The sequence below is a fragment of the Euleptes europaea genome, chromosome 4, assembly GCF_029931775.1.
Source record: "Euleptes europaea isolate rEulEur1 chromosome 4, rEulEur1.hap1, whole genome shotgun sequence".
Lineage (NCBI taxonomy): Eukaryota > Metazoa > Chordata > Lepidosauria > Squamata > Sphaerodactylidae > Euleptes > Euleptes europaea.
In genome coordinates this window covers 63,097,464-63,120,785 of record NC_079315.1, presented here as the reverse complement: position 1 = coordinate 63,120,785, position 23,322 = coordinate 63,097,464, and the positions used below count along the sequence as shown (strand labels likewise).

Here is a 23,322-nt window from a genome sequence, read left to right as displayed (position 1 = left end):
GGAGACCGCCAGGGAATACCAGGGTCCTGAGGCAGAGGTGGGCAATGGCAAACCACCTCTGAAAGTCTCTTGCCTTGAAAACCCTATGGGGTCACCATAAGTCAGATGTGACTTGATGGCAAAAAAAAAAAGCACCTTCCTATTATTTTAATGAGTGATTTTAATACTGGAATTGATGTATAAAATTGACAGCATTCATTTTGATCCAGACTCTACATTAATTACAGATTTTGTTTTGGATGTTCTTATGGCTTCTGCTTGTTCAGGTTTATGCAGATACTCTTCAGATTATGTCATACTGAGCTCTGAATATATCAAGTGGAATAATCATCTACAGGACACAGGAAAGTTTATCTCACAGAGTGCACAGTGGGTGGTTTAATGGAAAAAGCAGGTCACTTCTGAAGTTAGATAACATCTTTAAAAGTCTGTGGTACTGAAAACAACCATAAAGAGTGCAAATTCTATTTTCAAAAACTCCTTAATAGGAAGAAAGCGAAGTTTTAACTGAAACCGCTCTGACTACAGAGCTATTATAAAAGGGTGTGAAACAAATCAAATACTAGATAAATTAATAGAGGGTCATTTTGTTGCCTTGAGGAGGCCGATTGAGACCCCTCCTTAATAAGTCTTCTTTAGACTCAGAAAATTTAAGCATTTATCACACAGTGACAAAGCCCCCTTTTTGGGACAAGGTGCTCAAGCAAGTGCTGGTTGCACACTTCCAGAAATTCATGGATGAAAAACATTACCTACACCTATTTCAGTTATGGGCTTCAGGCCGGGTACCTGGACAGAATTGTCTTACAGTGCAAAATGAAGAACACTTTCCTAGGGGTAAACCCCATTACCTCACTGAATAGACCAGAGTAGAATTCTGAACAAGCCTTCATCCCAAACCAAGCAGGGCTTCAACAGTTAAATCCCCTCTTCACACCTGTTCTAATTTGTTGTGCACACCCAGTTTGCTTTTGGAGATCCATGATATTAGTCACACAGCTGTTGGCCCTGCGTGAACACAGTTTGCTCATTGAAAGAACAGGAAATTAGCTATCTCTTAAGATCTCTATTGTAATTCGCTAATATACCTTCGTTTTCTTTTGTACACAGTCAGATGGAGAAGTTGTATTTTTCATTGTTGAACTGTTTGAATAAGGAATTGTACACACACCAGACGTTTGAGGTAACAAAGATTCTCCCCTCCCCCCAAGTAAGATACTAATTGGAAGCCACATCTTCTAAATTAAAGAGAAATAGTTCTAACAAATAATTGATTGAGAGCAGTAGCTTGCAACCCACCTGTCTTATGTTTTGATATCAAAACTTAGGCTGCAATCCTGGGGGGTGGGATTTCTATAGGAGCCGGCATGACAGGATAAAGTAGCAAACACATTGGCGCAGGGGCAAACACACTGGTGTCCAGGAGCAACAGAGGTCCGTCGGTGCGGCCAGTCCAGGAACTCAATACTAGAAGAGAACAGCTGAGCTGGCATAGGGGAGCAGTTCCCGCGGTGTTCCTGGGAGTGGAGCTGCCTTTAGGCGGTGGGGCTGCATCACCTTTTTGGGCGGTGCAACCTCGCTTTTTCAATGGGGAATTTCCCCTCTTTTTCTTTATTTTTATTTTTAAATTCCCTTTTTTCTCTCTGCATCAGCTGGGAAGCCTCAGAGGAGGTGGCACAGCTCTGCCACTCCCAGCCACCATGGTTCTACCCCCCCCCGTTTTAGGAATGGGCTGCCCAAGTCCTACAGGTCTAGGAATTACCAAGATAACTCAGAATCACAGGGGTTCTTTTGTACTAGTTTGTTTGTACCTGTGGACAAAATCAGATAATTCAAAAAGGTTTCTGTAGTTGATTGTGTAATTAATTATAACCTGCCCATGTAAATAAGGAGCTAGCAGTGCAATCCTAGGAAGAATTACATTATAATATTGTTTTCTACTGCCATTCCATTTGCAAAATGCCATTTGATGCAGCTGTTCCAAGTAGTGAATGACTTGTTGAATCCTGGTTGTGTTTGCCTGGAGAGTGAGTCAGTTTCTGTTAGCCCCCTACTCCGCAGACAAAAATTGCTTATATTTTGCTTGACTCAGTCCATCCAATGAAATGCAGAAGCTGGGCATGAGGTTTCAAATGTTCAACCTTGTTCTGTATTTGTACATGAGGCTCACTCACTGTGTTTGGAAATCAGTTGGGGAGGGAAGGAAGATTGAATGGTTGTCCTCTGTCCCTGCCTGCTGACAAGTCTAGTCAGACTCAGCTTGATCCTTTGATGGCTGAGTATGGTGTGTCAGAAGGGAGAGTGGATGTAGTGGGGATAGGTTGTTTAATGGAAGCAAATCTGCTTTTCCCATTTCCTGCTTCAAAAGAGGGAGGAAATCTCCACCCCAGCGCTATTAAGCCCTTTCCCCAGGCTTGCCCTCTTCCCACGTCAGGCCAGAAGATGCAAAAGGACTGGCTCTCTTTCCGCACCACCGCAGCCAAATGCGCCCCTCCCCTCACTTCATTGAAGGTGGGGTGGGGGCAGTCTTGTCTGCGGATGCGTAAATAATGAGAGCTGACACCAGAGCTGGGATAATAAAAGGGCCAACTTTATTTAATCGTTCAAGAGGGATCTGCAGCGCACAAAACCAAAACATCCCCAATAACTGACTGCAGTGCAGGCCATTGCAGGGATGCTGAAGAGTCAGGCCTCCTCTTGCTTTTGCATTCCTGTTCTTAGGGCGAGACCCACCCTGGCTCTGAGCTCCAAGCCGTCACATGTGGTATGGCTCCTGCTCTTCCTTGCCAAGCCTTTTTAGTGCTCGAGGGAGGTGTGCTGCGTCCAATCCACCCTAGCCGCGAGGTCTATAGGTAAAGGATAGTGGCACCCCTCAAGGAGTTCCCAGGTCCCTGCCAGGCACCGAGACCCCAGTTCTGGTTTGAGGGTTACTCCTTCATCTTCCAAACTGATGCCTCAGGGTGCTCACCGGAGTTGTAACATGAATCATGAAGCCACCTTTTTCCCGCACTGCTCCCGCCACAGGGGGCGGACCAGCCTAAGTTAGGTATGTCACTTAAACTGTGTTTGCCTCACAGAGATTTATGTATTGAGAATATTTTTATGCCACCTTTTCAGAGCTCTGCTTGAGGCAGCTTACAATTAAAAACCACAATAATTAAAACCATGCCATTGGACATAAGCAGCATAAAACAGAAGCATCATCCACATATTTGTGGTACCTCACTCCAAATCTTTGGATGACTTCTCCTGGTTGTTTCATATAGATGTAAAAGCATAGGGGGTAAGATGGAACCCTCCAGGTACCTATAGCATAAATCCCATAAAGCTGAGCAGCAGTCCCCCAGCACCACCTTCTGAAATTGGTTGGTCAATAAAAGTGGAACCACTGAAGCACTGTGCCCCCTACGCCCAGCCTAGCCAGCCTCTCCAGAAAGATACCATGGTTGACGGTATCCACAGCTGTTGAGAGCTCCAGGAGAATCAACAGGGATGCACTCCTCTGACAGGCAAAGATCATCAGTCAGGATGACCAAGGTCATTTCCACCCCCAAACCAGGCCTGAATCCAGATTGTAATGGGTCTAGATAATCTCCAAGATTGCCTGAAGCTATGTAGCCACTCAGCATCTTGCCCAAGAATGGAATATTAGTCACTGAGCAGTAATTGTTTAGGTCCCTTGGGTCCAGGGATGACTTATTCAAGAGGGGTTTCACAACTGCTTCTTTCAAAGTGGTTGGAACTATCCCAAAGGGAGGCACTTATTGCTTCCTGGATCCAGTCAACCAATCCAGACAGACATAAAACTATTAGAAATGAGTAGCAAGGGGCAAAACTCGATATGGTAGACCACATACTTCAAAGCAATTGGTCCACTTCATCACGCCTCACCAACTGAAAGTCATCCATACAACCAAGACCATTCCGCACTCCAATAATATCCTGAGACTGAACCAGTTCAACTGTGGGGTCTAAGCTGTGGCAGAGGCAAGTAATTTTACCTGCAAAATGCATTGCAAAGAAATCACAGCGAGCTTGTATATTTTCCAGGTCAACATCCTCTGTGGCTTGAGATAAAAGCCCCATTAGGGCTGTCGATTCGGTTTGGCCCGAACTGAAAAACAGCCGAATTTCCCCTGATTCGGCGGTTTTTAGTTCGGGACGAATCAAACTCAAAAATGGCGGGAAACCGGGGGAGCCGAATTCAGCGAGTTCGGGAGTTCACGAATAAATCCGGCAAATTCGGGGCATCAGTAACCAGCATAACTGTCAGTAAGCAGCATTCTCCTCCCCCGGCCAATCAGTGGCCAAGCTGGGTCTTCTTCTGGCCAATCAGTCAGGATTGAGTACTGGAGGAATCATCTGCTGCGAGGCCGGGCCAGGGAGAGAGAGAGAGTGAGAGAAATCCTCTTGTGTGTGTGTGTGTGTGGGGGGGGGTGTTTGTGCACAATTGCTCCTTTCTGTGGCTGCAGGGGGTGCATTTTTGGGTGTACAGACCCCAAACTTTCAGTGGAGCTTCAGACAAGCCCTCTTAAGAGACCCCCGATGTTTTGTAAACATTGGGTCAGGGGTCCCGAGATATGGGCTCCCCCTTTTCTCTTTCCGTGGCTGCAGGGGGCGCATTTTTGGGGATACAGACCCCAAACTTTCAGCGGAGCTTTAGACGAGCCTTGTTAAGAGACTCCCCAAGTTTTGTAGACTTTGGGTCAGGGGGTCCCGAGATATGGGCTCCACCCCCTTTTCCTCCCACTTTTCCATTTCCATGGCTGCAGGGGGTGCTTTTTTGGGGGTACAGCCCCCAAACCTTCAGGATACCTTCAGACGAGCCTTCTTAAGAGACCCCCCAAGTTTTGTAAAGATGGGTTCAATTGGGGCAGAAATATCGGCTCCCCCCTTTTCTCTTTCCGTGGCTGCAGGGGGTGCATTTTGGGGGTACAGACCCCAAACCTTCAGCAGAGCTTCAGACAAGCCTTCTTAAGAGACCCCCCAATTTTTGTAAACATTGGGTCAGGGGACCCCGAGATATGGGCTTTCCCCTTTTCCCTTATCCCTATTGGGATGAATGGATCACCCGATCCTGTATGCATCTCCAGAGCAAAACGTCCCGTGCTTAAATGGAATCATCTTGGATTACCCAGTCCTCCTCCCAGCCCCTCTTGATGGCACAGAAGACAGCCACAGTAAGACCCCTTTGGGGGCTTTAATCTATACTTTTTCTCCTGTGTGTGTGTGTGGGGAAAGCAGAGTCTGTGTGTGTGTGGGGAGGGAGCAGTTTCTGTGGGGGGGGAAGCTAAAGGGGGCTTTCGCCCATTCTGCCTGGTGTGTGTGTGCCCCCTTGAGTCTCTCTCTCCCTGGTTTGAGGGGGGGCTTCAGTTGTATGTCCTCAGGTTTTCCCTCATTCATATGACGGTTAGGTCTATTTTGATGCTTGCTAAAACTAGTTTTCAAATGGTGACTTAAAGAATGCATTTGGCTGGTCCCGAGTCCCATGCAAAAGGGGAAATTCCACCCCCTCCTGCTCATTATGCATAGCTAGCTGCCTCTGTCCCTTTCCATGGTTTGCAAACTCCCAGGTGTCAGGTGTTGCTTTGCATGTTTGCAAAGGTGTTGCTTTGCAATTGTGTTGCTTTGCAGTGTTGCTTTGCAGTTGTGTTGCTTTGCAAACTTCTTCCCACCTGCCCCGCCCTTGCTCTCATCAGCTGTTTGTCGGGGCTGGGAGCTTTGTGCATGGGCGGCAAGCTCTGCTCAGAGATGCACATTAAGGGTGGGGGGGACCCCTTTTGGGGCCCATATCTCAGCCCCCCCCGACCCAATCTTTACAAAACTTGGGGGGTCTGGCAAGAAGGGTCCTTTGAAGCTCCGCTGAAAGTTTGGGACCTCTACCCCCAAAAATCCCCCCCGAGCCGCGGAAAGGTGCGGTTGTGTTTTTAATGGCTTTATTCGGCTGAATTTTTTTCCCGAACTTTGAATTCCCGCCGAATTGCACGGACCCGAAGTGGGGGAGTTCGGACTTCGGCATATCCTGAATCTAAATGGGCCGAATTCAGCCGAATCCGAACTATACCGAATTTTTTTAAATTCAACAGCCCTAAGCCCCATCACAACCCGAAAACCTCACCCAGATGGCATTGTACAGATGCAATGGTGGCAGAAAGGTGAGCTTGCTTTGCTGCCAGCACTGCCACAGAGTAGGTACAATAATGTGCTCTCATTTGTGTTTGCCTCATTGACTTGGAGTTTTTTCATCCACAGTCTAGGTCATCTCAATATCCAACGCATCACCCACAACTACTTCAGGTTTGGTGAGGAGTTATACCTTCAAATCAGTGCCACAACCGTGGGCACCCGCATGGCTCCACAGTATGCCAACATTTTCATGGCGGATGTAGAACAGTGTTTTCTGAACTCCTACCCATTGGCACCTCTCATTTACTTGGGATTCATTGATGGCATTTTTTGGGTCTGGACTCATGGCAAAGAAGCCCTCAAAAGATTTCACCAGGCTTTCAACAACTTCCACCCCACCATCAATCTAACTATGAATTTATCTGAACAAGAAATAAACTCCCTGGACACCACAGTACGGATACATGAGAGATGAACAAGCTGAAGCGGGTCAGTGCATTTCAGTTGACTATGCTCTTAGAATCGACCCTTCCTTAGAAGTGGCATGCTATCTTATTCAGTTAGTCACCTACTAAGCAGGACTCAACTTATTTACTCACAAAAAGTAAGTCTTTTTTATTGAATAGCTTCAATGTAATAAATGTGTATATATGTGTATATGCAAGTATTACAAAGTCTTAAAAGCAGTAACAATGTATACAATAAAGCAAGCAAGTTCTACATGCTATTTAGTTTTAAAATCCAATACTTAAAATATAACAGTTAAAGAAGTCTGATTTAGTTAAAAGAATCTGATTCACACTATCTAGAATAATATATAAGTAAATCCATACATACCCAAAGCCAATCTTCTGAGATTCTCTTAGTCTAAAGACTTAGAGAGATATAAAGTTCTAGCCTTTCCCTGCCTATATTTATACTGTCAGAAATCACTTTTCCAATTTCTACATCTGTTGTTTACTGTTACTGCTGGATTTATTTTTCCTGCACATGCTCTGTAGCTCTGCGAGCTTCCCTGTAGACTACCATATAAGGATTTCATCTCCCAGCAGGCTATTTTGCTATTTCTTAGTCAGTCAGTTTTGGGTCTTGTTATTTCTCTATAATGATTAATTTTACCAGCATCTTCATTTTCTGAAGAACACGATAATACTGAATATTTTCTTAATTCTCTACTATGATTCCTTCATATTAAACCTTAAAACCTAATATGACATTATACAATACCATTATGTAATGTTTTAGACAGCTGTTGCTGACTAGTCATTGTTATATAACATTTTGTAAAAATACAACTGGATAGATACCAAGTGTAAATATTCAAAAATGTAAGCATATATCTTTATCTACACCTATTTGAAGTAACTAGCCAAAAACTGGAAAAATCCAAGTATCCATAAAATTGGACTCCCCCTCCCAAAGTTCACCAAACTTTGGAGACCATCTAAGGAGAGTCCCTTGCAGCCATACTGCAAATTTGGGGACTCTACCACCAAAAATGCCCCCACAGGAGCTTTCAAATAATCCCCATAGACTATAGTTGACCCAATACAATTTTTTGGGTAAACCTGGTAATAAGCCGAATATCGATATTTACTGGTATGGGTATTCGACTTATTCCAAGTTTACCAGAAAAAATCGGACTCAATAAACCTGAATCTGAAATTTACTGATTTCTTTTTTTTTGCACTAACCTAGTTGGCAGCCATTACCACATCCTGGGACAGGGAGTTCCACAATTTAACTATATGTTGTGTGAAGAAATGCTTCCTTTTGTTTTGAATCTCTCACCCTTCAGCTTCAGCAGATGACCTCACATTCTAATATTATGAGGGAAGGAGACAAGCTTCTCCCTGTCCAAGCTCTCCATACCATGCATAATTGTATAGACCTCTATCATGTCTTCCCTTGACCGCCTTCTCTCCAAGCTAAACAGCCCTAAGTGTTTTAACCACTCCTCATAGGGCAGTTGCTCTAGTTGCCCCTGATCATTCTGGTTGCTTTTTTTCTGCACCTTCTCAAGCTCTGCAATATCCTTTTTTAGGTGTGGTGACCAGAACTGTACACAGTATACCAGTTGTGATCTCATCATAGATTTGTACAAGGGCAGTATGATAGTTTTATTCTCTATTCCTTGTCTAATTATGGCCACCATGGAATTTTCTGAAGAGAGAGGAGATCCTGGGCAAAAGCAGATGGATACGCAGAAAGCTTGTTGACATTTGCTATTACTTCATGCTACAGTTACTGCTGCTTGTGTTTGGACACATTAAACACAGCTGTTCAAAAAAGTAATGTACAGTTCCATCAAGCAGAGCTTCTTCTTGCTTCTGCAAAGGAGAGTACAAAGCAACTGTGGAACAATTTTGAACAGTCCTGGCCACAGCCATGACAGCAAAAGACTTAGATTTAAAGAGTCCTACTGTTCCTGGGTGCAGAAAGCCTGCATGACATGTTGATGCCAGGTGTGATCCTCACCAGTTTCAATCTCCTTAGGATTTCTACAGGAAAATCTTTTATGAAGTCAATGATAAGATCTCTAGCAGTTTACACAATAGCTTTCCCTCAGATGGGTCCCAACACATGAGCAAAATTGAAACGTTTGCCATAGGAGAGGATGATAGTACATACATTCCAAACTTTTACAAAACTGACTTCGATGCTACCTGACTACAGCTTCATTGGATATTTGGATATTGCAAGGGAGAGGAAAATCAAACTTTTAGCTCTTTGTGATGTGATTGATCTATTCATTGGAGAACAAGGAAAATGTCTGCAACAGTTACTACCAGAATTAGCTAAACTTGTCAGAATAGCCCTTACCATTCTTGTTTCCTCCTGTTCCTCAAAAAGGTCATTCTCATGCCTTCATAGAATAAAGACCTTTCTACGGTCAAGCATGAAACAGGCAAGGCTCAATCACATGGCTCTTCTTCATGAACATAAACAGATATCTAAGGAAATTGATCTGAATGTTATAGCTAATGAGTTCATTCAAAGAACATCAATGAGAACAAACACATTCCGTGTCATTTAAGTACAGAGTATTTTGAATGGTTACATCTTAAAGTGTCGGTTGTACCTAGTGACACAATCTGTTTAGGTTACCACTAAGCATACCAACACATGTCAACTATTGGGGTGGGGAGGTGAAGGGAAAATTGAGAAGCATAGGGAAATTGAGAAGTATAGGTGGGATATGGCAGGAGAGGATGCTTGAGAGAGCAGCAGAAGGGGTATTAGGGGATTAGGAGAGTATTTGATTTTACTGTAATTTTTAAAAATGTAAATGAAGTTTGGTTCTTGTAGGTTATCCGGGCTGTGTGACCATGGTCTTGGTATTTTCTTTCCTGACGTTTCGCCAGCAGCTGTGGCAGGCATCTTCAGAGGAGTAACACTGAAGGACAGTTCAGTCAGAGACACTGTCCTTCAGTGTTACTCCTCTGAAGATGCCTGCCACAGCTGCTGGCGAAATGTCAGGAAAGAAAATACCAAGACCATGGTCACACAGCCTGGATAACCTACAAGAACCAATGGACTCTGACCGTGAAAGCCTTCGACAATATTTTAAATAAAGTTTGTTTATATTGTTAATTAAAAGTTAAAGTTGTATTTCAGCTGTCTGAAGATCTTTTGTTGAAGCCCCCCTATATTTCTGGGGAGCCCCTCCCTAAATCCCCCATGGTCCTGCCTCCATAGATAGTGGCAATGGAGGCCTCTCCCTGTGATGTTACTGGCTCCTCCTTATGATGTCATAGCAATGCCTCTGGCCCAACCCCAACCCTCCCCCCTGGGAATTTGGAAACTCTACGCCCCTGAACAATAGTTCATTTTGGAGGACATTGATTCATAGGGTTGTCATGAGTTGGAAGCGACTGGATGGCACTTAACACCCACCCACCAGGAGGTGGATATGGACAAACAAACAGAAACTTAATCTAGACAAAATGGAAGTGCTTTGGATTAGGGATAAAGCTGACTTGATAAACTGACAGCCTGTTTTGGAGGGGGGCTGCTTGCTCTCTCTCTGAGGGATTGTGTCCCTCATTTTGAGGCCTCTAGATCTACTGCTGCTTGATAAACTGATTGTCAAGTGGCTTCGAGTGCACAGGTTAGTTTACCAACTGCAGCTGTTTGTGGAGAGAATGGGGAATATACCAATAAAAAACATTTATTGCTTTCAGTTGTTATTGTTGTGAGCCTTTCGTTTTGGTCACTGTCAGTGCTGGTGTTCCCAATGTCTTTTATAGCAGCATTTTTACACCATCATCTATATGCAACTGACATACAAAATTTAAAAACTACATATATTGGGGAAAATCAGATGTAAGGAAACAAAAAGTCCTGGGGAATAAAGACCCCAAATATTGCTTCCACCTATATGAAACTGCCCAGGATTTGAGGTTTGCTGGCCCATGGCTCTAATGTAAGGTTAGTGGGCACACGAGAGCTTTGGGGGCATTGCTCCCAAGTTAAAGAACAGACTGTCAGGGTGCGCACATTCCCTAATGAAATACTTGTGGCTCTTTGGTTTGATCCAGTGGCAAATGTCCACTGACAGGAAGGTGTGGATTTTAGCCAGTTTCCCTCTCCTGCTGCAGACCCCTGACTCTCCCCTCATGCTGCTCCTGTAGGCCTCCTATTCTTCAGGAGCAGCATTGGAGGGTCATTTTGGGCTGCAGTAGGAGGGGGTGGCAGAGCCGTTTTGCTTCACTCATCTCTTCCATCAGTGGAGATCTGGTGCGGAATCCACCCCCCATGTTATTTCTATTGCAAGACCATTCAGTGACTAGCTTCTAAAAAAGAAAGACGTAGAGGCTGGAAGCCAAAGCCTCTGGTTTAAACTGATCTCCTAGTATGTGTGGGAAGGCTGGTATGTCCCCCTGATGCACATCCCAGAAGGTGTGATTACTCAGAAATGAGGCAAATGGCTGTGTACATATGTCAGAAGCACTTTATTATTGTTGCGTCTGACAAAGAGGGCTCTGTCTCACAAAAACTTACCATAAATTCATTCTCTGGAAGGTGCTGCAATTCTTCACAGGTTTGTTGTTACTTCACACACGCTAAGGCTGGTCCCTAGCTTAGCAAACAGGTTCTGTGGCTGACTGCTGGTTCACATTAAGCCAAGCCCCAATTATGTGCCAGGCACAGACCCAGAAGGCATGTTCACAGCATTTTCCTCAACTATGTAACAGGAAGCCTGCGAATTACAGTTCTGTAAGGGATGGAGAGATAGATCTCATACAAGAAAATTCTCAGCTCTTTTGCTAACAAAAATTTCCAGAATCCTGGAAGGGGGGTGGGTGGGGTTATTGTGGTTAAAATGGTATAAACTTGATATCAACGAGTAGTGTTGTTGTGCCCGAACGATAGGCGACTGTACCTCAATTATGCTGTTCTAGCTCCCCAAGCGTACAGTTATAACATTAGTCTTCCAGCCATTCTTTCTTTTGCTCTCAGGGTGCAAACTCTTCCCTTGCTCCTGGACGTTTTAAAAGAGTAAACGTAACACTGTTCTGACAAGTCTGGTGAGACATACAGTTATCGCTCTGTTCCCATCCCAGTAGTAGAAAAGGTCCAGAGTCCAGTAGCACCTTAAAGACTAACAAAAATATTTTCTGGTAGGGTATGAGCTTTTCCCCCCACAAAAGCTCATACCCTACCAGAAAATATTTTGTTAGTCTTTAAGGTGCTACTGGGCGGGTAATTTTTGTTGTTGCGGCTGCCTTCTGCCGGGTCGCCATGAGTTTGCCTCTGAATCCAAAGCCCTTCCTCAATGGGCTGACTGGGAAGCCCGTGATGGTGAAGCTGAAGTGGGGGATGGAATACAAAGGCTATCTTGTCTCTGTCCACAGCTACATGAACACGCAGCTTGCAAATACAGAAGAATATATTGATGGTGCATTATCTGGACATCTTGGTGAAGTTCTGATAAGGTGTAATAATGTCCTTTATATAAGGGGTGTGGAGGAGGAGGAAGAAGATGGAGAAATGAGAGAATAAACTATTGCTTTTGGAAACATTTTTAAAGGTGTTCAATCTTTTTTTTAAAAAAAAATACAATGTATGTCATGTTTGGGTTTAGTACATTTGTAAAAGAGCCTGCATGCCGTCTGTATCTCGTGGTTGTGTGTGTGTTAAGTGCCATCAAGTCGCTTCCGACTCACGGCGACCCTATGAACGAAAGTCCTCCAAAATGTCCTATCTTTGACAGCCTTGCTCAGATCTTGCAAATTGAAGGCTGTGGCTATCTTGTGGTTAGGAAAAGTTAATTTTTGTTGACAGCAAATGTTCACTATGAAATAAAGACTCCCATTTGACTTTTGTTTTAAAATTGAAGAAGAAAAAAAAAGAGGTGCTCCTGGACTCTTGCCCTTTTCTACTACTGCAGACAGACGAACACGGCGACCCACTGTGGATTGTTCCCATCCCAGTCCTCCTCCACCCCGTAGTTGCAAAAACAGGGGGAGGAAATTCTGCCCCGCCAGAAGTTCCTGGCGAAAGAAAGAGCAGAAAGTGGGGGGGGGGGTGAGAAAGCAACCGGGGCCTGCGCGCGGCAGGCGATCTTGGAGAGGGAGCAAGAACTGGAGGGGGGGGGAGAAAGGGGGCGGCCAGCGTGGGAAAAAAAAGGGGGTTTCCTTCCGGAGAGGCTGTCGAGGCGGAGTCGGCCGCTCCTCGGCTCCCTCCGCCTTCCTGCAGCGGCCCCGCTGGGGGGGGGGGGTTTGCTGCTGCCGCTCTCGCCTCGGGGAGGCGCTCGGGAGCCGCCGGCGGCCCAGAGGGGGGCAGGATGAGCGGCGAGCGGAGGTCGCTGCTGCTGCTGCACAGGTTCCCGCGGCGGCGGCGGCTTCTGGCTTCTGCCGCCCTTGCGTGGAGGAGGAGGCTGAGCCGTGGGAGGGGCGGCCGGGGACCACGCCGAGGGGCTGCCGGGGAAGCCTGAGAGCGCGAGCGAGGGAGCGAGGGAGGGAGGGAGCGCGCGCCCAGAAGCCGCCCCGGGCTGAGAAGTTTCCGTCGGGGCGCCGCGCGCCGCCCCGCGGCCACGCCTCGCCGACTCGCAGCGGCGTCGTCGTCGGCTGGGAGCGCCGCGTGGCGGAGGGGAGCGGGCGCCCCGGGCGGCCGGCAGGCAGACCCCGCTCGGCCGGCAGGCGCCGTGTCCCCCGCCATGGCGGCGCGGCCCCGGCGGCCCTGGCTCAGCGTGGCGCTGGGGCTGGTGCTGGGCTTCGCCGTCGCCTCGTGGCTCATCGCCCCCAAAGTGGCCGAGCTGAGCGACAGGAAGAGGCGCGGCGGCGGCGGCGGCGGCGGCGGCTTTGCTGGCGGCGGCGGCCTCTGCTCTTACGACGGCCGGAGGCAGCTGCGGCCGGAGGCGAGGGCAGCCGCCGCGGGAGGGCTCGGGGACGGCGGCAGCCTGTGGGGAAGAGAGCGCCGCCGCCGCCGCCGCCGCCGCCGCCTCCCGCCGCCGAGGACGAGCCCGTGCCCAGCCCGCCCGTTGCTGCCGCCGGAGAAGGAGACCCGCAGCAGCAGCAGGAGGAGGAGGAGGAGGAAGGCGCCGGCCGGCCCGGCAGCAGCCACAACGGGAGCGGGGACGAGGCGGGCGGCGCGGGCTGCGCCGAGCGCCGCCGCTTCCTGTACGTGGGGGTGATGACGGCGCAGAAGTACCTGGGCAGCCGGGCGCTGGCGGCGCAGCGTACCTGGGCGCGCTCCATCTCGGGCCGCGTGGACTTCTTCTGCAGCCAGGGCTCCGTGCCACCGCCCGCTCGGCCCGGGGAGCGGCCGCTGCCCGTCGTCGCCCTGCCCGGCGTGGACGACTCGTACCCGCCGCAGAAGAAGTCCTTCATGATGCTCAAGCACATGCACGACAACTACCTGGACGCCTACGAGTGGTTCATGCGGGCCGATGACGACGTCTATATCAAAGGTGAGCCGCCGGGCTAAGGTGCGCTGGCCCCGCACCTGTTGTGCCTGCTCTGGCTCAGCTTCGCGCTGGGCCAAGTGTGTGTGTGTAAAGTTTTCCCGCAGCAAATATGACACACTGCACTAGATAATTTATAAAGTGAAATGACTGGCATAAGAATTTTCAGTATCTTTCTAGGACCTCATAGGGACTGTAGAAGTACATTTGAAGAGGATGGCATAAGTCTCCCTCCTCCTAAATCTGGCTGTTTCCCGAGGCTTGTTAATACTTAATATCTTTTTTTTGGGGGGGAGGAGTCTGAAGACATTAGAAGAATCTTGACTAAACCTAGAAAATTACAGGACCTGTTTGTGTGTGTAAAGTGCAGTCAAGTTGCAGCTGGCTTATGGCGACCCCTTACGGGGTTTTCAAGGCAAGAGACTAACCGAGGTGGTTTCCCAGTGCCTTCCTCTGCACAGCAACCCTGGTGTGGCCTCCCATCTAAATACTAACCAGGGCTGAGCTTCTGAGATCTTACAAGATCAGGCTAGCAAGTACTAACAAAGAAAACTAACTCTGAGCACGCACAGAGTGCGTTTGCCTAGCCACTGGAGTAGTACAACCTGCCTTCATTCCAGGGATTAAGGGACCAGCTCCTAGGACCTACAAACAGTAGGCAGGATTGGCAGCACTTTTTTGTTTAGGAAGCTAGGCGCTGTCATCTTTTGCATACTCAGTAGTGTGGAAGATTTCATATGGAAATTGTATTAATCAGGTACAGGCACCAAGCCCCTGTGTACTCCCTGTAATGAGCTGCCCACTTCAGGCATGCTACAAGTGGGCAAAGGAAGAATCTGCTCTATGGATATTGTCTGCTTTGGAAGGCTGTCAGAACACTGACAAAAAGGGGGCCTCTGCTTTAATAAGGAATTTGAAATCTCACCTGCTTCTCTCAGCCTTCTGTTCCTGTCTGGGTAAGGGAAGTTTCTTGGAAAGTTATGCCAAGTTCAGGAAGAGTGAGATTTAGCAGTTTGACTCTATTCATTCATCTCCCCCTGCCCCTTGTGAGCACTCCCCCTTACCAGGACAAGCTCCCCCCCCCCCGCTCCGCTTAGACCTTTTCTGTGTGCCTGTTACAGCTGAGGTTCTTCTTCTCCCCTCACCCTCCCCAGGCCATCTTGTATAAGAATTTCTGTCCTCTGGTATTGATTAATAGAAATGCATAATGTAGGCTTTATTTGTTATTTTTACTAATTTAGGTTTTCATTTGTCCCAAAGGCCCAGAACAGGTTACGGGGCAGTGATACTCAATGTCACTTGTGGGTAATAGTCGCATAAACTGTAATAGCAGTGTTAGGATTGTAACAGATAAATATGTTAGTACAACTTCAGCACAAAGGGTTGGATTAGATTACAGAGGATGCACTTCAGAAGTAACATACTGATTAGCATAACCCATTTCTTCTGTACTTAAGAAGCAGGAAACACTGGTACATTTCTTTTTGATAGGGATAGTGAGCTGTAAAGGTAGTGAGCTATGAGGAAAAAACTGATAGATTCCTAATGGGCTTAGAAGAGTGTAAATGTGTTTAGGGTGTCACTAGTCAACAAAACATCAGTGTTTATTTTCATTGATATTCATGTTCTCTGTGTTTTAGTGATTAAGTGTCTTTATTTGGCATTACCTTTCATTTGCATGTAGAAATATTATACACATTATATATTTCTTATATTTTTGTAATTAAAAATGGCAGTTTTACTCATTTGCAATATCTGAGACCAACTAGAAGGACTATATATCTGTAAACAGAATAAGTTCATCGATCTGGTTCTAGTAGACAATTATGGCATTCTCAGTGGTTTTTTAAATATACTTTTTATTGATGTTTGTCAAACGCTAAAAGTGTTGTAAGTCTTTTAAAAAGAAAACAAAGCATGCAGTCAGTATAAATAAACAGGATTTTATTGCCATTGTATAATATGTTAGCTTTTAAATTCTATATTTCTTGTTTTAGAAAGATAGACAATGACCTCTGTGAACCCTGTTTTGTTTGAGCCAGACTTTTAGCCCCAGAAAGGGATTCTATGAGAAGACTTAGCAGCACTAAGTATTTAGTGCCAGCAGTTCCTTCATTGCGAAGTAATCACAGCCAGCTCCTCATATCTGAGGTTTCTAGGGCAGAAGGTTTGACTTCTGGTTCTTCTTAGATCCACTCACTGTAGAACTAAAGTGCAAGCTCAGAGCTATATACTTTAATAAATGGTATTGATTATGTTGAATATTTCATGTTAAAGCAGTAGAGCTGTAAGTTTGGAGCAGAAAAGGCCGTGAGCTAAAGCTGGTTGAACAAAGTGTTGTAAACCTGAATGTTACCTGAGTTCGCTTAACAGGATTGTTGGCTATTTGTCCTCATCAGTAAAAATAAATGATCTTACCATATTTAACGCGTTAATACAATTTAAAATACCAAGTGGAGAGATATTCGCTTAGGTTTTGCAGGAATTTCACTATAATATTCAGTATGCTATAGTTTAGGCTTTTGCATTTATCACTCAGCTCTCCAGCCTAGGGGTGGCAGTCCGTCCTCATCTTACCCTTTGTATGCATTCAGGTATCCTTATATATTGTCTTCCCACATCCTGCTAATATAGCATTTAGCTTAGAAATAGTAATGTAAAGCTTTGGTTGTTTAATGACAATTTTCTCATTTTTCTTCTTCTTACCTACCTTTGAATTTAAGAATGCTATTGAATGCTCCCCTCCCTTCTTGTCACACACTGTCCACGAAGTTGCAGGGTATCGTTGAAAATATTCTCCCCTATCCATCCAGAGAGATCTCTGTATATAAGCACCCTCGTCTGTACATTTATGGTGTACATTCCCATCTGGTTACATGAGCCCAGTTGAATTTGCTGGATAGCTTTTGATGTGTATGGGGTTGTGCTTCCAAATCCAAGGACACTCAACTGAAACAACAGAGTCTTGTGGCACCTTAAAAACTAGTACATTTATTGTAGCATAAGCTTTCATGATCCAAAGTCTTCCGTCTGAAGCCACAGATAAGCTTGCCCAGTTGCTTGAGACAGCAACTGATCCGTGTTTTTAACATACTATTTATTTCATTTTTATGATTGTAAGCTGCTTCAGGAACCAGGTTCTTGGTCAGAAAGTAGGATATAAATGAAAATAATGAATAAAACATTGCTCGATGTACATCTAATTTCTGATCTATAGAATATCTATGTATTTTTGCATATTATTGTGGCCCATAATTGTCAGTGTTCTCCTATCCTTGGGATGAGATGACCTTTGTATATAATGCCCTGGCTAGAGAAGAGTGGATTGTTCTAATTCTGCCCTGATAGAGTTTTGGATTCTATCTTTGCAGCTGAGGATTCAGTGTGATGATCTTTCCTTGAATTTCATTTCATTTTGAAGTGTAGAAGTTGAAGAGTAAAGAAAAAACACTCCTCGTTTTAAAGTTCCAACTTCAACAGCCCCAAGAATATTAGGGGAAAACCCCTGAATTGTGAACTACTGTCTGCTCATTGGGTGTCCTGTAGATTGGTTTAGATTTCAAGAGCAGTCTGAGGTGGGTGGGGGCCACACTAGAAATCCACACTAATAGGAATTCATAATCATCCCTAATTGTAACTTTATTTCATTATGCTTGTAAATGCCAGTAGTCAAATATATTTATTTGTGGAAGTATAGGGATTCCTTGAGGGTTTAAATTGGTATCTGACTTTACTGAGCAGATTTAAACTACCTAAATGTTAAGTGTTCTGCAATGCAACACTCTGTTTGCACAGGCCTGCAAAGGAATCAAAAGGTCCATAAAGTTAATTCCTCCATCTAATGCTTATCTTCTTTGCAAATTTAACATGTCCCATTTCTGAACACCTTCACTTGGAATTGAATTTTATTGATTACAGTAGCATCTACTTGGAGATAAATATGCAGCTGTAGTTTAATTTCTTGCATGATTCATTGCTGTAAGCAGCAGTCTGGAAAAAAAATCATGTTTTAATTAAAATGCCGCACACTTACCTCAAAGTAAATTCCACTGAAATCAATGGAATTTAATTCCAAGTGAATGAGGTTAAGAGATGGGCATATCCAAAGTTCTGGAGTAATTAATTTGTTCAGTTTATAGGGAATTCTGGGCCCTGTAATAGATGAATGTGCAGAAAAGATTTCAAGGATTATGAAACTTATCTCCCTTTTTTGTTGTTTGTTGGAGCACAGAGGAGTAATGACTGTATTAGAGAAAGCAATTTGTAGCGTTATAGTTTGAATTGTGGAAAAAACAAAATGTACATGGTATGGTATTAATAGTAGTCTCTCTTTCTTTTAGGGGAAAAATTAGAGGAATTCCTAAGGTCACTGAACAGCAGTAAACCTCTGTATTTGGGGCAGACTGGACTGGGAAATACTGAAGAACTTGGAAAACTGGCTCTTGAGCCAGGAGAGAATTTCTGCATGGGAGGACCTGGGATGATCTTCAGTCGTGAAGTTCTTAGGAGGATGGTACCACACATAGGTGAATGTCTTCGAGAAATGTACACTACTCACGAGGATGTAGAAGTGGGCCGATGCGTTCGGCGATTTGGTGGAACTCAGTGCGTTTGGTCTTATGAGGTAAGAAATAATGGATGTTGGGATGGATTTTGTATGCAAAAATGTAAATTATTTAATAAAGTTCTTGTGATCCATTCATTACAGTTTACTGTTAGAAATATTCTGTCTGTGCTCTTCAGCTTTTACTACACTGTTGCAACCAAACATAATTGGACCTTTGTGGTAGAATACTGATAGCTAATCCACATTAAGCTTAGTATATGCTAAAAGCAAAAATACAACCTCAGCACACATTTTTGGGTCTGGGTCTATGTAGAGACCACCCAAAAAGGCATAGACACCCTCCCCCGACTCTGCCAACAGAGCTATATAACTGAGATGTAAAGCTGGGGTGTCAAACTTATTTTTTATGAGGACCAGATATAACATAAATGCCACTTGGTCGGTCCAGACCATTTGTACCATAAAATTTAATGCCAGTTACCAGAGATACACACTTTATAGAAGACACATTCATCATATTATTTGTTATTTAAAATATGCTTAAAACAATCTTACAGTATTTTCTTTTATTTAACAGTCATTTAATTGATACCTTGGGACTGGAGGAGGTGGGTGCCTCAGCTGGTGAGCCCGCAACGGACTCACCAACCCAGATTGGGTCTGGGTGGTAGGTGGCTATCTCGGCTGGCGAGCCCACAGCAGGTTTACCAGCCCAGTCGGGAGCAGGGTGGTGGTGACTGCTTCAGCTAGCTCACTGGCCAGATAAGAGCCCTCAGTGGTCTGGATCCTGCCCCTGGGCCTTATGTTTGACACCCATGATGTAAAGTATGTATATCGGGACATACATACTAATGATGCAAGAAAAAATAATCATGGAATATTGTTGCAGAATAACGCTGCCTATAATATGCTTTAAAAACATAAGAAAAGCAATGCTGAATCATATCAAGTCCAGCAGAGGCCACAAACAAGACGACTGTAGCAGCATCCTGCCTGTGTTTCACAGCACCTAATGGACATACTCCTCTTATACTGTAGAGAATAGGTATGCATCATGACTAGTATTCATTTTGACTTGAAGCCGTGGATAGCCCTGTCCTCCATGAACATGTCCAGTCCTCTCTTAAAGCCTTCCAAGTTGGCATCCATCACCACATCCTGGGGCTGGGAGTTCCACAATCATATCTCCCCTTAACTGTCTTCTTTCTAAGCTAAACAACTCTAAGCGTTTCAACTGATCCTCATAGGGCAGTTGCTCTAACCCCCGATCATTTTGGTTGCTCTTTTCTCCACCTTCTCAAGACATCATATGGTTACTATATACAATAAAATGGTTTTGTTATCCTGATATGTGCCTTGCCTTAATTGCCTTAATTAATCTGTCTGTTAATAATTTAGGCATGTTTATTCAGGTTATAACTACAGCCACCAGACACTTAACTATGTTTCAAGTCATTGTATTCTTTATTTTAAATAATAAGAAACATTCTGGCTTAACTCAGCTAAGAGCACGTTATTCTGTTAAATTGGGTAAAGACATGACTTTGTACTGCTCCCCTTATCCTGATGAAAGTGTTCTGTTAAAGCTATTTAAATGTTGAAGTGTATCAACCCAAAATATTTGTGTTAAGCTGTGTTACACCTCATGAACATGAATGCTTGGAAACAGGTAAATGGGCTGTTGCTTTAGTGTAATATTATAGAACTTGATGTTGTGCTGATACTGCAGGGGTTGTTTAAAATGAAATCGAATACACCACAGCTATGTTTGGGATCAGAATGAGACTAGGACGTCAAACCTAAGTACAGTTATTTGACATTAAGTTTCGTTGGTGCTACAAAATTCTTTGTCGTTTAAGTTCAATTGCTTTCCCAGACAGTGACCTATATGTTTTAGGAGATCACTGTGCTAGTTGTTTTATACTGTACTTTGGCTTAAGTAAGGGTGAAGTCAGGTGTAACACCGTAGCAAAAGTCACAATAGCTGCCCTCCTTTCCTCCCACCATGTGATCCTGACTTCGGAATTTAAGTAAAGATGCACATTCAGGTAAATCAAACCCAGGGCTCACAGGTTCAGTAGTTACAGTAACACATCTAGTTCCACATTGTAGTGGTCCATATGCATTGGGTGCCTCTTTCTTCTCTTGATTAACACATGGCCACAATGCTTCAGCTTCACTGAGCCAGTGACCCTTGGTGTGCAATGTCTCTGGATATGTGGGGAGAAGAGCAGGATTTGTCAGCATTGGGCACAGCTGGCTTCTGTTGAAGTTTTCTTTAGAGCTTGACTCTATAAAGGGAGATGTAGGATTGAATTAAAGTCACTTTATTGTTTATTACAATTATATGTAAACCCAGTGTGAAAATTAACAGGAGCGCTTCTCAGCCAACCATGCCACTCTATGCATGCTTTGGTGGTGGTGGTGGGTTATGAGTCCTATCCTAACAACTTAAATCAGTGGAATCGGTAGAGAATTTGTTTTATTGTTCAAAATTTGCAGAACAGCATGTTTATTCAGAGCAAGATTCAAGACCAGCAAGATCTCCAGGGCGTAAGCTTTCAAGAGTCAAAGCTCCTTTGGTCAGATACCTAAAACTATGCTTATTCAGAGAATATGAATTTTTTCTTTTCTTTTTTTTTAAATTTATTGTGGCATTAAAAAGCAAAACAATCCAATCCAAACATCAACCAGTACATATAGAACATATAAAACATATATTTCTGAGCAAGCAATCACTTTATGAACCTCCACCATCTGATTGTAGACTTTCTATTAAGTATATTTTCTATTCTGGAAATTGTAGGATTCCATACTTCTTCTAAATCCTCTATGCTTTCATCATTTTGATAATAAGTCAATTTAATCAAAACATAGGTCTCTTTTACTTTATCAAACCAACTAATTAAATTTGGTGAGTTTTTCCCTTGCCAACATCTAGCAATATTTACTCTTGCTATTGTTAACATGATTTTTTCTTATACTTCATGGCTGCATAGAGCCAATATTAAACCTGTGTATAAATGAACTCCTTGCTGTGCTTTTGGGTGTTTTCCTTATTCCTGTCTTCTTACATAGAGTGCTTTGAAAGACGCTTGGTTTAAAAATAATTCTGGTTAGAATTACACAACATACACATGCAAACATATGGGTTAACCAGAGTTCATTTATCTCTCCTGACAAGCTGGAATTCTAAACCACGGTTAATGCAGGTTTAGAATACCCATTTGTGGTAGGGGGGGACTAACTCTGATTAACCAATGTGCCTGCTTTCTTACACTGTGGTTCTAAACTTGGTTTTAGAGTTAAATTTAAAGTAGGATTCCTTCGTTGTGCTCTGCTTGGAAAGGGAGGGGGAGAAGGAAGGAGAGAGGTGCACAAACCTATCAGTAAGAAATCCAGGGTTAATATTTAAATAAATACATCTTAATAAGTAGATAAAATGTCGGTTCACTGCAGCGTATGAATGCAAGCTATAGCTCGCTTCTAGCTCATGATTTAAAAACAGTAGAGTTTCAAAGGGAGTTTACAATATTGCAGGGCATCTGTTATATATATAAAAACACACACAAGTAAAAAAGTATGTGATGCGAGCAGTATAAGCATTGTTATTGAAATGAGGATTGGTTTTTATAAGTGTTTTAAGGTGGTGAGGTAAAGCTTAAGAAAACACCAGTTGAGCTTTTCCCCCTGCTCTGGGAGAACAACACAGTGGTTGCATGACTACTTCATTCTGGACTTGCTTCCCAGTTGTTTTTTCCCTCCACTCCCATCCACATGGCCAAAAGTCAGCCCACTTTTCAGTTTTGTAGTGATGAGATAAGATGACTCCATGGTGTGACAGTATAATTGTATGACCACGGCTGACACACACACACACGAAAAATCCTACACATCTCATCACCTCAAAATGGTTGTGAAAATCAATTCCAACCCTGCAGTTGTTAATGTACTTTGTAGGCATTTTGTTCAGTGTGTTTAGGACTGAAAGCTAATCTCCCATCGCTTTTCAAGTAAGAGGCATTCCTAGATATTGCGAAGTGTTCATTAATAGCATAAAAGGTTATAATTGTTATTATGAATATGATCCTAATTATTGTCACTGGTGGTTTAGTAGTAAAATATGCTTGCCCTAATGTCACTATCTCATTAAGCAGGAAAAATCAATTTAACTAGGCCAATGAAAGAGGTTATGTGCCATTAAAGTAAAATGCAGACGAGTAATTGGATTTATGCATTATGCATCAAGCTTCAGCTGAATGTGCTATGTTATTTTGGAAAAAAAATTGCATGTAAAAAGTAAGAAATTATATCTTTGCTTTAAATATCTTAGTTCACTATGAGTAAACAGAACAATGCATTAAAATATAATACAGAAAAATATATCTGCTTTATAATTATTGTTGTGTAACCTGTTAATTGGGGTTCGGCCATTGGGGAGAACAATGCTAATTTTAGTTACTTACCCTACATTCTACTCTACTGTGGCTGGCTTCTGTGCAGAACACTAACCAAGGATTTGTTATGAGCATTAGAAAGCAAAATAATGTATTATACCTTGGCTCTAAAAACATACATGTAAGTAAACGTCACTTATTTTAGAAATGCTTTTAAGTGAGTGTCTTGGATTTAGTGGTAGTGGAAACATTAACATTTTAAAATATTGTTTTAGACTTTATATTTAAAAATGCCCCAAACATACTCTATATTCCATTTTTCT

The 23,322-nt window shown here is 43.8% G+C and overlaps 2 protein-coding genes across 2 annotated transcripts in view; both read left to right on the top strand.

The window, feature by feature from the left end:
- Nucleotides 1–11,868: 11,868 nt before the first annotated feature.
- LOC130476739 (small nuclear ribonucleoprotein F-like) lies at nucleotides 11,869–12,159 on the top strand. The gene has a single exon (XM_056848716.1). It carries the CDS (start codon nucleotides 11,872–11,874, stop codon nucleotides 12,130–12,132), a length of 261 nt encoding a protein of 86 aa, XP_056704694.1. The 5' UTR covers nucleotides 11,869–11,871; the 3' UTR covers nucleotides 12,133–12,159.
- Nucleotides 12,160–13,288: 1,129 nt separating this feature from the next.
- Nucleotides 13,289–23,322, top strand: part of CHSY3 (chondroitin sulfate synthase 3) — a 97,988-nt gene continuing 87,954 nt past the window's right edge. The window contains 3 exon segments of the mRNA XM_056848769.1: nucleotides 13,289–13,555; nucleotides 13,558–14,041; nucleotides 18,376–18,659. Of these exon segments, the coding sequence (XP_056704747.1) occupies nucleotides 13,289–13,555; nucleotides 13,558–14,041; nucleotides 18,376–18,659 (1,035 nt within the window).